The sequence below is a fragment of the Bos javanicus genome, chromosome 5 (assembly GCF_032452875.1).
Source record: "Bos javanicus breed banteng chromosome 5, ARS-OSU_banteng_1.0, whole genome shotgun sequence".
In the NCBI taxonomy this organism is placed as follows: Eukaryota; Metazoa; Chordata; class Mammalia; order Artiodactyla; family Bovidae; genus Bos; species Bos javanicus.
Genome location: NC_083872.1, coordinates 29,599,598 through 29,618,197, shown reverse-complemented (window position 1 = coordinate 29,618,197; position 18,600 = coordinate 29,599,598). Strand labels below are relative to the sequence as shown.

Sequence of the window (18,600 nt, the reverse complement as noted above, 5' to 3'; positions counted from 1 at the left end):
AGGCACTTTATCTATCAGATCTAGGCCCTTAAATCTACTTCTCACTTCCACTGTATAATCATAAGGGATTTGATTTAGGTCATACCTGAATGGTCTAGTCATTTTCCCTACTTTCTTAAATTTAAGTCTGAGTTTGGCAATAAGGAGTTCTTCTCAGGTACTTGAATCCGTTTGAGACTTTCTGTCCCACTGATCTTTTTCTCCTTTCAAAACTACATCACAGTAGTTAGGTTTTTCCTTGATACGACTTTGTCAGATGAAAGTAGGATTAATTTTTTTTTTTGTTATTAATCTAACATGAGAAAAACAAAAACTAGTGGGAGAAAAAGAATATTTACTTAAATAACCATGTTTATAACAAAAGCATTTACTTTCTTTCAGAAATCCTGTAATATGGAGAGCTGTGATTGGAACTAATAATATAAAAGGGAGTGAGCCATACAGCAAGAAGATCAAAGTTAATGCAATCATTATCCATCCAGACTTCAACGTGGAATCTTATGATAATGATATTGCACTTTTTCACTTAAAAAAAGCAGTGCGTTATAATAATTACATTCAGCCTATTTGTCTACCTTTTGGTGTTTTCCAAAGACTAAACAAAAACACAACATGTTTTATAAGTGGCTGGGGAAGAACAAAAGAAGAAGGTAATTATAATCTGAGTTTTGCTGATACAGGTTTCCTGATAATCGGCAGAGGGTGAATTCTTTTATGTATGTTTTTATATCTCTTTATATCATGAGTTTAAACAGTAGGTCTTTATAAACCAGTGAAAAGAAAATGTGTTTTAATTTTCTATGTTTTTTTCTTCCTTGTGGGAGAGAGAAATTTATCTTCCAAAGCAGAAATAGAGACTTCTTTTGTTATACATGCCTACATGCCAAGACACAAACTTTTAGACTATCTCAGAGAGAATGATGGTTCCAAGTGTTTCTATAGTTTCTGAGACTCCTAGGTGATAAAGCAAGTTCTGTGGCAGATCTGCTTATCTTAAATGATAAGCTTCTGGCTATAAGGAATCAAATTTAGTATCCTTTTTATTTAGTGTACTGTTTAGTATCAAACAAGTTGATTGCTATGTATTTTCTACAGTACACAAAGGTGCACAAAAAATTGACTATCTGAACTAATGGAAGGAATTAAAAAAAATAGAAAACAGTCTCTGCAGACAATATTAAAGAAAAATAGAATTGTATGACAAACATTATAACTTCCCTATGATAGTAGGGAATTTTCACACAACTCTTTTATTATTGGCATATTATGCAGATGAAAAATTAGTAAAGATTTATAATGTTTGCTTTTCCAGTAAGTGGCCTGAGTGACCTCTAAAAATGGTGCACTATTCACTCGACCCAGAAAACCCCACAAAATCATGCAAATCAGGAGGTTCAAATGTTCATGTTCACTTTAAGAACACTTGTGGAACTGCCCAGGCCGTAATGGGTATGCATATCCGAAAAGCCACCAAGTATCTGAAGGATGTCACTTTAAAGAAGCAATGTGTGCCATTCTGTCATTACAGCGGTGGAGCTGGTGGGTGTGCACAGGCCAAACAGTGGGGCTGGACGCAGGGTCGGCGGCCCAAAAAGAGTGCTGAAATTTTATTGCACATGCTCAACAATGCAGAGAGTCATGCTGAACTTAAGGGCTTAGATGTAGCTTCTCTGGTCACTGAGCACATCCAGGTGAACAAAGCCCCCAAGATGCGGCGCAGGACTTACAGAGCTCACGGTTGGATCAACCCCTACATGAGCTCTCCCTGTCATATTGAGATGATCCTTACTGAAAAAGAACAGATTGTTCCTAAGCCAGAAGAGGAGGTTGCACAGAAGGAAAAAGATATCCCAGAAGAAACTGAAGAAACGAAAACTTATGGCCCCGGAATAAATGCTGCAAAAAATAAATGCAAATAAAAGTGTTGGTTGTAAAAAAATAATAATAATAAAATTATAATGTTTGAATTAGCAAGCTTGATTTAATAGCCAAATCAGAAAATTCTGCACCCCAAAATCAGACACTTTCATCTTTTCAAGTACAGGTAGAACCTTTATAAAAACTGACCGCTAACTAGGCCATAAAGAAAATCTCCAAGTTTGAAGGACAGGTAATGTACAGACTATATACTCTGATTACAATTAATTTAGAAATAAGAGAGATGGGAATATGATGGAATAAGGAGGTTGGCAAATCCTCATCCCCCAACATAAGCATAAATTGTAAAAAAAACTCAAAAACTGTCAAAAGCAACCATTTCAGAGCCCTGGAAATAAAAACGCACAATAAATTGAAGAGTATTTGTTTATTATAAGCATCTAGAAATTTGGGTAAAAAGAGGAACTTGTAGTTTTCTTGCTGTGGCTGCTCCTAACTCCCCTTCAGATCAGTCAGTATAATAGCTTTACCAAGATCAAGAGGATCAAGAGGATCATGAGGAAAAAGGATCTTGCTACCAGAGGATATGGACTTGATTTGGAGTAGTAGTTGATAATCCAGGCCAGCAGCACTGTCAATAAAAGTAATTGATTCAAAAAACTAAATAAAAAATTTTTTAAATAAATTTTAAACAAGTATTGGACTCAGCAAGAGATGAATGGGGGAACACACAGCTCTGCTGGTCTGGGATTGTGATCCTAGATGCAGCCAGGAGTGGAAAAGTTCAGAAATTTGACAAGAAGAACCTCAAAATTAGACAGCTACAGAATGGCTAGATAAGCTCTCCAAACATCCTTGGTTTACTGGGAAACACACATGTATACACGTGTGGGGAAAAAAACCTGAGAGAGCTTAGCATAAAATGAAAACCAAGGCAGACTTGAAATCTGACTGAACTCTGAACATGCTCCCCAAACCATACATAGATTCATCAGCAGAGGATGAAAGCCCAAATCATTAACTGATTAGTAAACTATACACACACATGGATAAGCCCTGTGAAGGCAGGTTAAAAGGTAAAAATCAGAATTAAAAGACTGAGCAGAGACATCAACAGTCACACAGTGTGGGACACACAGATTCTACAGTTTAAGTCCAAGCAAGTTATTTTTAAGAAAACACAACAACATTGTTGAGAAGAGAATCAAAACCCAGAGTTGTTACAGTACATTAATCTGAAAATGCACAATTTTCAACAGAAATACTGTAAGACATCCAAAAAACTAAGAAAAAAAAACAAACAAACCCACAGAAATGTGACCTATATTCAGGGGAAAAAAGTAGTCAATAGAAACTGACTCTGGACAGGTTTAGATGTTGAATACAGCAAAGACTTCAAAGCAGCTCTTTAAATATGTTTGACAAATTAAATAAATTATTGTTCAAAGAATTAAAACCGTAATGACAATGACTTAACAAATAGGGAATGCCTGTGGAGAAATAAACAATTTAAAAAAGGACCGAATGGAAATTCTAGAGATTTGATATGGCACAAGAAAGCATCTGTAAACTTAAACTACAGAACAGAAATAATATAATCTGGAGAAAACAGAAAAAATTCTTGAAGAAAAATAAACACACTCAGAGAGGCCTGTGGCACAACATCAAGTATACCAGCATACATATGGTGGGATTTCTGGAAAGGAAAGAGAGAAAAAATGGGGACAAAAAAATAGCTGAAGAAAATAATGGCCCCAAACTACCTGAATTTCATGGAAAAAGAAAAACAACACAAAACTTTAATTTAAAATAAAGAAGCTCAACGAATCCCAATAAGATTTTAAAAAAACTAAAAATGTGCAAAACATGTATGCTTAAAACTACAAAATGTTACACAGGGAAATTAAAGAAGACCTAATAAATTGAAAGACATACTACATTCATGGATTCAAAGACTCAATATTGTTAATATGGCTATTATCCTCAGACTGACCCATATATTCAATGCAATCCCTATCAAAATCCCAGCAAAGTTTTTTATACAATTTGACAAGTTGATCCTAAAATGTATTTGGAAAGGCAAAGAACCTTGATTTCTTGATATTTTTTGAATAGTCAAAAAGTTTTTTTGAAGAACAACAAAACTAAGTTACTCTACCTAATTTAAATTTACCTATAGTAAAAACTACAGCCATTAAGACAGTATGGTATTGATTTATTTTCTGGTAGCATGTTTAGAATTTTCTATGTATAGTATCATGTCATCTGCAGATAATGACAGTTTTACTTCTTCCTTTCCAATTTGGATTCCTTTTCTTTCTTTTTCCTCTTCAACTACTGTGACTAGGACTTCCAAAACTATGTTGAATAAAAGTGGCAAGAGTGGGCATCCTTGTCTTGTTCCTCATCTTAGAAGGAATGCTTTGACCTTTTCACCATTGAGTATGATGTTAGTTATAGTGTTTATTATGTTGAAGTATGTTCCCTCTATGCCCACTTTCTGGAGAGCTCTTCTTGTAAACTGATGTTGAATTTTATAAAAATTCTTCTGTATCTATTGAGATGGTCATATTGTTTTTATTTTTCAATTTGTTAATACAATGTATCAAACTGATTGATTTACAGACCTTGGAAAATCCTTGCATCCCTGGGCTGAATCCCACTTGGTCATGATATATGATCCTCCTAATGCATTGTTGGATTCTGTTTGCTAGTATTTTGTTAAGGATTTTTGCATTTATGTTCATTAGTGATACTGCCCTATAATTTTCTCTTTTTTGTGATATCTGTAGAATTCAACTGTGAAGCCATCTGGTCCTGGATATTTGTTTGTTTGTTGGGAGTTTTTAAATTACTGATTCACTTTCAGTACTGTTAATTCAAATTTGGTTTCTTTTTGGTTAAGTCTTGAGAGATTGTACCTTTCTAAGAATTTGCCCATGTCTTCTAAGGTATCCATTTTATTGGTGTATATTTGCTTGTAGTAGTCTCTTATGATCCTTTGTATTTCTGCAGTGCTGGTTGGTTAAACATAGCAGAGATCAATGGAACACAATACAGAGTCCAAAAAAACCCCCAAACAACCCAACTTATGTTTATGATCAACTGATTTATTTATACAAAATTCCTAGAAAAGGCAAACCTACAGAGACAGAAATTCTATCAGTCATTTTCTGAGTGTGAGGCTGGAGGTGAGAACTGACTGCAACTGGGCATGGAGAGGACTCACTGGAGTGGAAGTATCCTAAAACTGGATGTGGGCCTGGTATAAATTTACCAAAAATCATTGAACTGCTTTCTTACAGTCTGAGAATTGTTATGTAAATTAAACATAAATAAAGCTTCTTTAAAAATGACCAAAAAAATTTAAATCACACATTTGAAAAATTTTAAATATACTACTAAATAACTCCTATGTCAAAGAAGAAATAATTATAATCTTAAATCCTTGTATCTATATAATAATTTATATCAGTTCAGTCAGTCAGTTGTGTCTGACTCTCTGCAACCCCATGGACTGCAACATGCCAGGCTTCCCTGTCCATAACCAGGGAAGTTTACTCAAACTCATGTCCATTGACTCAGTGATGGCATCCAACCATCTCATCCTCTGTCGTCCCCTTCTCCTCCCACCTTCAATCTTTCCCAGTATCAGGGTCTTTTCCAATGGTCAACTCTTCGCATCAGGTGGCCAAGTACTGGAGTTTCAGCTTTAGCATCAGTCCTTCCAATAAATATTCAGGACTGATTTCCTTTAGGATGGACTGGTTGGTGCTCCTTGCAGTCCAAGGGACTCTCAAGAGTCTTCTCCAACACCACAGTTCAAAAGCAGCAATTCTTTGGCGCTCAGCTTTCTTTATAGTCCAACTGTCACATCCATACATGACTTCTGGAAAAACCACAGCTTTGACTAAACAGACCTTTGTTGGCAAAGTAATGTCTCTGCTTTTTTGTTTTTTGTCTCTGCTTTTTAATATGCTGTCTAGGTTTTAACTGTCTAACTTTTCTTCCACAGAGCAAGCGTCTTTTAATTTCATGGCTGCAGTCACCATCTGCAATGATTTTGGAGTCCCCCAAAATAAAGCCTCTCACTGTTTCCATTGTTTCCCTTTCTGTTTGCCATGAAGTGATGGGATCAGATGCCATGATCTTCGTTTTCTGAATGTTGAGCTCTAAGCCAACTTTTTCACTCTCCTCTTTCATTTTCATCAAGAGGCTCTTTAGTTCTTCTTCACTTTCTGCCATAAGGGTGGTGTTATCTGCATATCTGAGGTTATTGGTATTTCTCCCAGCAGTCTTTATTCCAGCTTGTGCTTCCTCCAGCCCAGCGTTTCTCATGATGTACTCTGCATATAAGTCAAATAAGCAGGGTGACAATATACAGCCTTTCCCGATATGGAACCAGTCTGTTGTTCCATGTCTAGTTCTAACAGTTGCTTCCTGAACTGTATTCAGATTTCTCAAGAGGCAGGTCAGGTGGTCTGGTATTCCCATCTCTTTCAGAATTTTCCACAGTTTGTTGTGATTCACACAGTCAAAGGCTTTGGCATAGTCCGTAAAGCAGAAGGAGATGTTTTTCTGGAACTCTCTTGCTTTTTCGATGATCCAGTGGATGTTGGCAATTTGATCTCTGGTTCCTTTGCCTTTTCTAAATCCAGCTTGAACATCTGGAAGTTCACGGTTCACGTACTGTTGAAGCCTGGCTTGAGAATTTTGAACATTACTTTGCTAGTGTGTGAGATGAGTGCCATTCTATGGTAGTTTGAGCACTTTGGTATTTTGAAAACTGACCTTTTCCAGTCCTGTGGCCACTGGTGAGTTTTCCAAATTTGCTGACATATTGAGTGCAGCACTTTCACAACATCATCTTTTAGGGTTTGAAATAGCTCAGTGGGAATTCCATCACCTCCACTAGCTTTGTTCCTAGTGATGCTTCCTAAGGCCCAGTTGACTTCACATTCCAAGATGTCTGGCTCTAAGTGAGTGATCACAACATCATGGTTATCTGGGTCATGAAGATCTTTTTTGTATAGTTCTTCTGTGTAATCTTGCCACCTCTTCTTATCTGCTTCTGTTAGGTCTATACCATTTCTGTCCTTTATTGTGCCCATCTTTGCATGAAATGTTCCCTTGGTATCTCTAATTTTCTTGAAGAGATCTCTAGTCTTTCCCATTCTATTGTTTCCCTCTATTTCTTTGCATTGATCACTGAGGAAGGTTTTCTTATCTCTCCTCTTTGGAACTCTGCATTCAAATGGGTATATCTTTCCTTTTCTCCTTTGTTTTTTGTTTCTCTTCTTTTCTCAGCTATTTGTAAGGCCTCCTCAGACAACCATTTTGCCTTCTTGCATTTCTTTTTCTTGGGGATGGTCTTGATCACTGCCTCCTGTACAATGTCAAGAATCTCCATCCATAGTTCTTCAGGCACTCTGTCTATCAGATCTAATCCCTGAATCTGTTTGTCACTTCTAGTGTATAATCGTAAGGGATCTGATTTAGGTCATACCTGAATAGTCTAGTGGTTTTCCCTACTTTCTTCAATATAAGTCTGAATTTGGCAATAAGGAGTTTGTGATCTGAGCCGCAGTCAGCTCCCGGTCTTGTTTTTGCTGACTATATATATAGAGTTTCTCCATCTTTGTGCAAAGAATATAATCAATCTGATTTCGGTATTTACCATCCGGTGGTGTCCATGTGTAAAGTCTTCTCTAGTGTTGTTGGAAGAGGGTGTTTGTAATTGATCAGTATAGTATTTGTGCAAGAATATTCTAAGTAACCAGTGGAAAAGAACAGAAAACACAGGCATCTATTTCTGGGCTCTCTTTCTCCTATTCACTTCAAAAATCGCTAGTTATTTTGAATAACCCTACACCAATATCACACTGGGTTAGTATTGTTCATAAATCAGGTAGTAGGTTTACAGATGTTCATTCCATTATTATATCTGGTTAACATCTATGTTACATATACTCTTTTATATACAGCCAGTATTACTTTAATTATTTGAAAACCAAGGGTAGAAATGCGTCTTTCCTCTAGGAAGCACTGATCCAGGAATTTGGATGTCATTAGATATACTTTATTTTTATTTCCTTTTCTTATTCTCTATCCATGTTGACTTTACTTTCTCAGGCTGCCTGTCCTCATAAGTGTGGAACTATGGCTGCAGGCTGATTTGAACTTATATTAATAGCTAATCATGTGACTAGGGTGAAACAGATTCTTCTCTGGTTGCTGGTGCTTCTAAGTCACTTCAGGCATGTCCTACTCTGTGCAACCCCATAGACAGCAGCCCACCAGGCTCCCCGTCCCTGGGATTCTCCAGGCAAGAACACTAGAGTGAGTTGCCATTTCCTTCTCCAATGCATGAAAGTGAAAAGTGAAAATGAAGTCACTCAGTCGTGCCTGACCCTCAGCAACCCCATGGACTGCAGCCTTCCAGGCTCCTCCATCCATGGGATTTTCCAGGCAAGAGTACTGGAGTGGGGTGCTATTCCCTTCTCCTATTCTCTGGCAGCTCCAGTTAAAAAAGCTGGATAAGTATTCCAATTGACTAGGCTTATACCAACGGAGAAGGCAATGGCAACCCATTCCAGTACTCTTGCCTGGAAAATCCCATGGGCAGAGGAGCCTGGTAGGCTGCAGTCCATGGGGTCGCGAAGAGTTGGACACGACTGAGCAACTTCACTTTCACTTTTCAGTTTCATGCATTGGAGAAGGAAATGGCAACCCACTCCAGTGTTCTTGCCTGGAGAATCCCAGGGACAGGGGGGCCTGGTGGGCTGCTGTCTATGGGGTCACACAGAGTCGGACATGGTTGAAGTGACTTAGCAGCAGCAGCAGCAGCAGCAGGCTTATACCAAATATAGTCACCTCTAGACTAATTCCAGGAGAATGGAATTCTGTGAATGGAACAGTTTGGTCATTTTCCCACTTGCAGTAAAGGGTAAAATGTCTGTTACTTGAAAAGCCAAGGAAGAATGTGGTGCACATAAAATATTCAGCTTCCACATGTGATAACTGCAATTCTGAGACAGTCTGATGGTATCAGATGCTGCTGTTACAGTAGCTTTTCTGTGGATAAATCTTAGAATAATCTGAAGTGTTATCTTGTATCTTCCTATCTTTTCTGTAGCAAAGAACCACTTTATGTTCAAGAATAAGCATAGAAGTTATGGGAGCACATGAATTAGAAATCTGCTTTATTTTCATGTTCAACATTTTGCAAGACGGCATCATTAGAAAATTTAATTAAAATTATTCACAACTTACAACATAAGACTGACCTCAGCATTTACCTCTTTCAGTTCAGTTCAGTTACTCAGTCGTGTCCGACTCTTTGTGACCCCATTTACTTCTTTAGCCCTTGATAATTTTTATAGTTTTATTTTGCAACACTACAGATCCTTCTGTGAGACCTCCAAGAAACACAAGAGAGCAAACATTAAAAAAAAAAGTAACCTGAAATTCCTACTATCTAGAGATAACTATCGTTAAGACTTGGTAGACTTTCTTTCACCGTATCTCCAGGCATTCATACATGCATACATATCTGGATACAATTTTACATAATTGTTCAATCAGTCGCTATGGAAAGAAAACCTGTTGAACATGAACATTTCATATTGCTATCAAAATGTCTGCTCTCCAAAATAATTTAACTGGTATTTTTTGTTGTTGTTGTTGTTAATAGGTAATGTTACCAAAGAGTTACATGAAGCAGAAGTGCATTATATTTCTCGAAGTTTCTGTAATTCTGAGAGGAGCTATGGGGGTATAGTTCCTAACACTTCAATTTGTGCAGGTGATGAAGATGGAATTTTTGATTCTTGCAGGGTAAGACCAAATAATTTTCATTAGCAATATTTTCTAAAGACAGAAAGGAACTGAACAAGTCTTTGATCACTTTCTGGTGAAGTCTTAATTCTCAAGTCTAAATTATTTTTCTCCTTTTTAAGTATTCCAACAATCCAAATCATCATGCTTGCCTGATTCCTTGGTTTCTACAATCATGATCAACCTTAAGAGATATTTGCCTTGAATCTTTTTTTTTTCATTACCACCTTTTTAAAGGTGGTACAATTTATAATTTTTAATTCACCCATTTAAAAGTGGGGGGTTTTATATTTAGAGTAGTGAACCATTACCATAATCTAATTTTTAGAACACTTTTGTCACCCCCCTCAAAAAAAAAAAAAAAAACTCTTCCCATTAAGGCAACCATTAGCCTGTAGAGATTTGCCTATTCTGGAAATTTCCTATGAACAGGATCATTCAATTTGTGGTCTTTTGTGACTAGGTTCTTTTACTTAGCATTATGTTTTCAAGGTTTGTCTCCATTATAGCATGTATTAATACCTTATTCATTTTATTGCCAAATAATATACCATGGTTTGGATATGTCACATTTTATTCATCCATCCATTTGTAGATGGATATTTAAGCTATTTCTGCTTTTTTGGCTATTACAAATAACATGGCTATAAATATTTGTGTACATGTTTTTATGTGTAAGTATGTTTTTCTTTCTCTTGGAAATTCTACATAGGAGTGGAACTGCTGAGTCAATTCTTAACATTTTAAAGAACTGTCAAACTGTATTCCAAAGTGCCTACACCATTTTACATTCTTGTGCAACAATATGAGACTTCTTCTGTTTTTTATTGGAATATAGTTGATTTGCAATGTTGTGTTAGTTTCAGGTATAGAGCAAAGTGAATCAGTTATACACACACACACACACACACACATACACACACATATATTCACTTTTTAAGGTTCTTTCCTCATATAGGTCATTACAGAACATTAAGTAGAGTTCCCTGTGCTATACAGCAGGTTCTTTAGTTATCTGCTTTAAATCTAGTCGTGGGTATATGTTAATCCCAATCTCCCAATTTACCCCTCCCCTCTGATCCCCTATTAACCATGAGTTTGTTTTCTACATCTGTGACTCTAATTCTATTTTGTAACCAAGTTCATTTGTACTCCTTTTTTTTAGATTTCACATATAAGCAATATCATATATTTGTCTGTGTCTGACTTATTTCACTCAGTATGACAGTCTCTAGGTTCATCCATGTTGCTGCAAATAGCATCACTTTTTTAATGGCTGAGTAATACTCCATTGTATATGTGTATCACATATTCTTTATCCATTCGTCTGTTGATGAACACTTAGGTTGTTTCTGTGTCCAGGCTATTGTAAACAGTGATGCAATGAATGTTGCAGTACATGTAATCTTTTTGAAATATAGTTTTCTCTGGGTATATGCCCAGGAGTGGGATTGCTGAGTCATATGGTAGTTATAGTTTCAGTTTTTAAAGGAACCTCTATACTGTTCTCCTGGAGAAGGAAATGGCAACCCACTCCAGTGTTCTTGCCTGGAGGATCCCAGGAACGGGGGAGCCTGGTGGGCTGCCGTCTATGGGGTCGCACAGAGACGGACACGACTGAAGCGACTTAGCAGCAGCAGCAGCAGCAGCAGCAGCAGCATACTGTTCTCCACAGCAGCTATACCAATTTACACTCCCACTAACAGTGTAGAAGAGTTCCCTTTTCTCCACACCTTCTCCAGTATTTACTGTTTGTAGATTTTCTGACGATGGCCATTGTGACTGGTGTGAGATGATACTTCATTGTAGTTTTGATTGGCATTTCTCTAATATTGATAATTAGTGATGTTGAGCATCTTTTCATGTGCCTTTTGGCCATCTCAGCAATGTATCAGTTCAGTTCAGTCGCTCAGTTGTGTCTGACTCTTTGAGACCCCATGGACTGCAGCATGCCAGACCTCCCTGTCCATCACCAACTCCTGGAGTTTACTCAAACTCATGTCCGTTGAGTTGGTGATGCCATCCAACCATCTCATCCTCTGTAATCCCCTTCTCCTCCTGCCTTCAGTCTTTCCCAGCATCAGGGTCTTTTCAAATGAGTCAGCTCTTTGCATCAGGTGGCCAAAGTATTGGAGTTTCAGCTTCAGCATCAGTCCTTCCAATGAATATTCAAGACTGATTTCCTTTAGGATGGACTGACTGGAGCTCCTTGCAGTCCAAGGGACTCTCAACAGTCTTCTCCAACACCACAGTTCAAAAGCAGCAATTCTCCAGCACTCAGCTTTCTTTATAGTCCAACTCTCACACCCATACATGACCACAGGAAAAACCATAGCTTTGACTTGATGGACCTTTGTTGGCGAAGTAATGTCTCTGCTTTTGAATATGCTGTCTAGGTTGGTCATAACTTTCCTTACAAGGAGTAAGCATCTTTTAATTTCATGGCTGCAATTACCATCTGCAGTGATTTTGGAGCCCAAAAAAATAAAGTCAGCCACTGTTTCCACTGGGTCCCCATCTATTTCCTATGAAGTGATGGGATCAGATGCCGTGATCTTCATTTTCTGAATGTTGAGCTTTAAGCCAACATTTTCACTCTCCTCTCTCACTTTCATCAAGAGGCTCTTTAGTTCTTCTTCACTTTTTGCCATAAGGGTAGTGTCATCTGCATATCTGAGGTTATTGATATTTCTCCTGGCAATCTTGATTCCAGCTTGTGCTTCTTCCAGCCCAGCGTTTCTCATGATGTACTCTGCATATAAGTTAAATAAGCAGAGTGACAGTATATAGCCTTGACACACTCCTTTTCCTATTTGGAACCAGTTTGTTGTTCCATGTCCAGTTCTAACTGTTGCTTCCTGACTGCATACAGGTTTCTCAAGAGCCAGGTCAGGTGGTCTGGTATTCCCATCTCTTTCAGAATTTTCCACAGTTTGTTGTGATCCACAGAGTCAGAGGCTTTGGCATAGTCAATAAAGCAGAAACAAATGTTTTTCTGGAACTCTCTTGGTTTTTCGATGATCCAACAAATGTTGGCAATTTGATCTCTGGTTCCTCTGCCTTTTCTAAAACCAGATTGAACATCTGGAAGTTCACAGTTCATGTACTGTTGAAGCCTGGCTTGGAGAATTTTGAGCATTACTTTACTAGCGTGTGAGATGAGTGCAATTGTGCGGTAGTTTGAGCATTCTTTGGCATTGCCTTTTTTGGGACTGGAATGAAAACTGACCTTTTCCAGTCCTGTGGCCACTGACTGAATTTTCCAAATTTGCCGGCATATTGAGTGCAGCACTTTCACAGCATCATCTTTCAGGGTTTGAAATAGCTCAACTGGAATTCTATCACCTCCACTAGCTTTGTTCCTAGTGATGCTTCTTAAGGCCCACTTGACTTCGCATTCCAGGATGTCTGGCTCTAAGTGAGTGATCACACCATTGTGATTATTTGGTTTCTAATTTCTCCACATCCTTGTCAGCACTTATTATTGTCTATCTTTTTTTAAATAGAAATACAATTGATTTTCAATATTGTATTAGTTTCAGGTGTACAGCAAATTGATTCAGTTATATGTGTATACTTTTCCAGATTATTTTCCATTATTGTTATGACAAGATACTGAAATCCTTGTTGCTTATCTATTTTATGTATAGTAGTTTGTATCTGTGAATTCCATACTTCTAAATAATTTATTCCTCTCTATCCCTTTCCCCTCTGGTAATCATCAGTTTATTTTCTATGTCTGTGGTTTGTTTCTGTTTTGTTTAATGATTTTTAAAAACAACTTTATTTCTTTTTGGCTGTGCTGGGTCTTCACTGCTACACAGGCTGTACTCTAGTTGTGGTGAGTAGGAGCTGCTCTTTGTTGCGGTGTGCAGGCTTCCCATCGTGGTGGCTTCTCGTGTTGCACAGCAAGAGCTCTAGGCACGCAGACTTCGCTAGTGTGGCACGCGGGCTCAGCACATGCAGCTCCCAGGATCTACAGCACAGGCTCAGTAGTTCTGGTACATGGGCTTAGTTGCTCCACAGCATGTGGGATCTTCCTTGACTAAGGATCAACCTGTGTCTCCTGCACTGGCAAGCAGATTCTTTACCACTGGGCCACCAGGGAAGGGCCATCTTTGATTTTTTTTTTTTTTTTCCAATATTTACTTGGCTGTGCTAGGTCTTAATTGTGGCACTCGGGATCTTCAACCTTCACCGCAGGATCTTTAGTTGTGGTAATTGAAGTCTCAGATCTGGGAGCACAGAGTCTTAGCCACTAGACCACCAGGGAAGTCCCATCGTGTTTTTTTTATTTTTCTCACTTTTTGTTTTTGGCTGCACTGGGTCTTTCAGAGAAGGCAATGGCACCCCACTCCAGTACTCTTGCCTGGAAAATCCCATGGACGGAGGAGCCTGGTAGGCTGCAGTCCATGGGGTCGCTAGGAGTCGGACACGACTGAGCAACTTCACTTTCACTTTTAGCTTTCATGCATTGGAGAAGGAAATGGCAACCCACTCCAGTGTTCTTGCCTGGAGAATCCCAGGGACAGGGAGCCTGGTGGGCTGCCATCTATGGGGTCACACAGAGTCGGACACGACTGAAGCGACTTAGCAGCAGCAGCAGCAGCACTGGGTCTTCTTTCTGCACACGGGCTTTCTCCGGTTGCAGCGAGAGGGGGATACTCTCTAATTGCAGGCTTCTTATTGTAGTGGCTTCTCTTGTTGCAGAGCACTGGCTCTAGAGGGTGCAGGGTTCGGTAGTTGCAGCATCAGGCTCTAGAGCAGGGGCTCAGTAGTTGTGGCACAGAGGCTTAGTTGCCCTGCACCCTGTGAAATTTTCCAGAACCAGGGCTCAAACCCATGTCCTCTGTATCAGCAGGTGGATTCTGAACCACTGGACCACCAGGGAATTCCCATCTGTGATTTTTTTTTTTTTTTTTTTTTACAAAATCCAATTTATCTGTTTTTTTGTTTTGTCCCTTGTGGCTTTTAAATCTTTCTTTATTCCTCTTTTTTCTTCACTGCTTCTAAATCTAGCAGCACATCACTCCCAAACAGTGCCCCATGCTCTGATCTTTTCCTACTCATTTTGATTTCTGCTATTCAGGGTTTATCTTTCCTGTATCTTTTTCCTTAAAAATCTTACTGAAAAGAAGGATTCAATCTAATTTAATTGCATTCATAAATGAAACATTCTAATTGTCAAAAAATAGTTTTTTAATGCTTTCCTTATATAGAGAATTTGAAAACACCTTAGAAACATGGTCTTTAAACTTTAAGCATTAAAACAGTTATCTCAGTGTCCTTATTGTTTTGAATGATTAATACTCTTCAGTAATGGTGTTTCAGTGTATTAACAGTCGAGTATAAACCATGACAAAGATTTGTCATTTGTAATACCATTAAATGTTAGCTTCTCAGTCATGTTGACTCTGTGATCCCATGAACTGTAACCCACCAGGCTCCTCTGTCCATGGAATTCTTCAGGCAAGAGTACTGGAGTGGGTTGCCATGCCCTTCTCCAGGGGAGCTTTCTGACTCAGGGATCGAACCCCAGTCTCCTGCATTGCATGCTTAGCTATTTATTCCTATGATCCTGCACCAGTCAATGTCAACACTCAGAAAGATGCCATGTCTTGCAAGATGCCTGTTCACTCCTGTCCTCTAGTTAGCAAACCACACACACACCTAAATGAATCCATTATATATCTTAGTTCTACCATTCCTACATAGCATTAATACAAGTATTCTAGTAGACAATATTTATAGTATTTTGCACAGTTCCTAAATTATATTCCTCCTGAGTAACTACACTAAAAAATCCAAACAATTCGATTTATAGTATTTTGGTTCAAAACTATGCAGGTGGAAAATTTATCCACCAGCTATATGGTTCCTCAAAAATAACAGGCCAGACTGAATACCTGTTTCAGTTGGAATATAAAACTGAAAATCTATGCATCTTTATAAGTTAGAAGTAAGTTAAAAATGTATATTTATATAAATATATGATTAGTGTGATTAATTTATTCCAGATTTATTGTTGTTTAAAGCCTACTGGAAGTAACTAATACTATTTTGGGACTTTTTTAATAGGGTGATAGTGGTGGACCATTAATGTGCTACCTACCAGAACGTAAACGATATTTTGTAATGGGAATTACCAGTTACGGATACGGCTGTGGTCGAAAAAATTTTCCTGGTGTCTATAGTGCACCATCCTTCAACCAAAAGTGGCTGACAGAGCAACTCTACCAATCAAGCAATAAAGGCATACTTAATATAAATATTCTACTTGGACAGGTCCTTATAGCCTTAGGTTCTGTTGTCTTACTTGCAACTCCATAAAAAAATTCTGAAGAATCTTTATTTTGCATCGTGTCCCTTTCCAGGTTCTACATAATGAAAATCATTTATTCTTTTGATAAATAATTGCCCATTTTAGAGTTCCCATGTGAACATTTTTTGGAATAAAAGGACTGTGACATATTAGATAAGTGATTAAAAATTTGGCACTCAATCACATTCTTCCTTCATGTATCTTGTTATACTTTATAATCATAATTTTGCATTTGGAATATCTTCCTAGAATTTGTATAAACAGCTATATACTTAATGTATATAAATGTCAAATAATAAAGAGTTAATTAAAAGAAAAGTTGGTTTTTGTTAATCAAAACTTTTAAGTTAGGTTTTATTTTATTCAAAAACATTTGGTTGTATGATATATAGTTTTTGAATTATCATCTTGTTTCTGACTCTCAAAGGATATTTGAAGAAGTATCTGCCTATTATTCAAATTCTAATTAGAACTATTTAATATTAATACTTCCTTTCCGATGCCAAGAGAGAATTGTGCAAACACCTCCAAATAATTTACTTCTTATTTAGAAATGTATACTAAGACTTTTTTTTTTGCAATGTTATAATCTACTTTCTGAATGTTATTTTCTTGAAGCCCATGCTAAAAGTCTGTATTCCTTGGGCCCTTGAATTAAATGTGAGGAGAGGTGACTGAGAAGCATGCTCAGAAAGCAAGAATACCAACCTGGGATTAACTTTATGATGACCAATCTATAATATGAATTATTAAAACAAAAAAGACAGTATTAGAATCTACTCACATCTCCCTTAAACTCTGGAGAACTCATGCATAAAGGAGAAGTAATTATTTTCTCATCCTTCCTTTTAATATTCAACCAGTTAAAACTATGTATTTTTGTTGTTTTGTTTTGCTTAGCTTAAACCTAATTTTAGGATTTAACTGAAAGTAAGCATGAGTTTTCCATCAATTAATTCCCTTGGGGATCATCAGCAGTTTAATGTTCAAGGGGTAGAAAACTGATTTTTTTATAGACATGTGAGCAACATTCAGGGGATACTGACTCTTCTTTTTTGAAGGAGACCCTAGTTTATCCATTGACAAGGTCTTATAAGGAATTAGTGGGTGATGCTTCTATAACAATCAGTATAATACATTAGTCATTTTCTGTTTATTCTACCTGACTATCATTCAGATTCACTTGATAAGCCCTGGATATTAATGTTAAGAAACTCTTCTGAATGTATTGACAGCACTGGAGGGAAAATCCTTGCTTTTCAATTCAAAGGTATGTCCTACTTACTGCTTAGGTCTGCCAATCTAATCAGGCAGCATCTATTATCTGCAACCTCTTATCTTTTTGCCCAGTTTAGTTCACTTATTTCAGCCAACCAGAATTCAGTTGTATAACATTTCTCTACACCACAAGAGACTATTAGAGGATAGATTTTGGAACCTAAGACAGACTTTGTTTCAAATTTCATTCTGTTAACTTAGTATTTGTAAGAGTTGGGACAATTATTGATACCTACTTGGCGCCAGTGTTGTGATAATTAAACAAGTTGATTATACAAAGTTTTGATATACTGAAGGTACTCAGTTCCTATTATTATTATCCCAGGTAGCACTAGGGCTAAAGAACCCACCTGCCAATGCAGGAGATGTAAGTGATGCAGGTTTGATCCCTGGGTTGGGAAGATCTCCTGAAGGAGGAAATGGCAACCCACTCCAGTATTCTTGCCTGCAGAATCCTACGGACAGAGGAGCCTGGCCTGCAGAATCCTACGGACAGAGGAGCCTGGCAGGCTACTGTCCGCATGGTCGCACAGAGTCAGACACAACTGATGCAATTTAGCACACACATGATTCATACAGTCTTTTCATTATATATATCAGATAGATAACTTATTTCTTTCAAAATCTGAAAAATTTACTAGAACGAAGGACTTGTTATTACTTATAAACTCAAATTTTAATGTATATTATTTTTAACATAAAAGAAGCAGACTCACAGATATAGTGGTTACCAGTTTGGGGTGAGGACGATATAGAGGTGGGGAGTGGGAGGTACAGACTACTGCGTATAAGATAGGTTTGAGGATGCACTGTGCAACATAGATAATATAGCCAATATTCTGTAATGGAAAGCAGAGTGAAGTGAAGTGGCTCAGTCATGCCCGACTCTTTGCGACCCCGTGGACAGTAGCCTACCAGGCTTCTCAGTCCATGGGATTTCCCAGGCAAAAGTACTGGAGTGGGTTGTCATTTCCTTCTCCAGGGGATCTTCCCGGCCCAGGGATCGAACCCGGGTGTCCTGCATTGTAGGCAGACGCTTTACCCTCTGAGCCACCAGGGAAGCCCAATGGAAAGTGGAAAGTTACCTTTAAAAACTGTATGCTTTCTATTTTACACAATGACAACACCTTTACAATCATTGTGTAAAATAGAAAGGACAAGGACAAATGCAGCATAACGACTAATAAATTGCAATTCTCGACACTTTCTATATGATTGGAATCCCTGCCCCCTTTTTTCTTTTTCTTTTGTCTCCTGATGATTAGGCCAGGGTCTAGGAGTAGAGA

At 37.9% G+C, this 18,600-nt stretch overlaps 1 protein-coding gene and 1 pseudogene across 1 annotated transcript in view; both read left to right on the top strand.

The window, feature by feature from the left end:
- The window catches only part of TMPRSS12 (transmembrane serine protease 12), a 37,048-nt gene extending 20,753 nt beyond the window's left edge, over positions 1–16,295 (top strand). The window contains exons 4-6 of the mRNA XM_061419028.1: positions 382–650; positions 9,572–9,714; positions 15,793–16,295. Of these exons, the coding sequence (XP_061275012.1) occupies positions 382–650; positions 9,572–9,714; positions 15,793–16,044 (664 nt within the window). The 3' untranslated portion in view covers positions 16,045–16,295. The remainder of the gene's footprint in view (positions 1–381; positions 651–9,571; positions 9,715–15,792) is intronic.
- LOC133247395 (large ribosomal subunit protein uL22-like) lies at positions 658–1,893 on the top strand (annotated as a pseudogene).
- Positions 16,296–18,600: the final 2,305 nt, after the last annotated feature.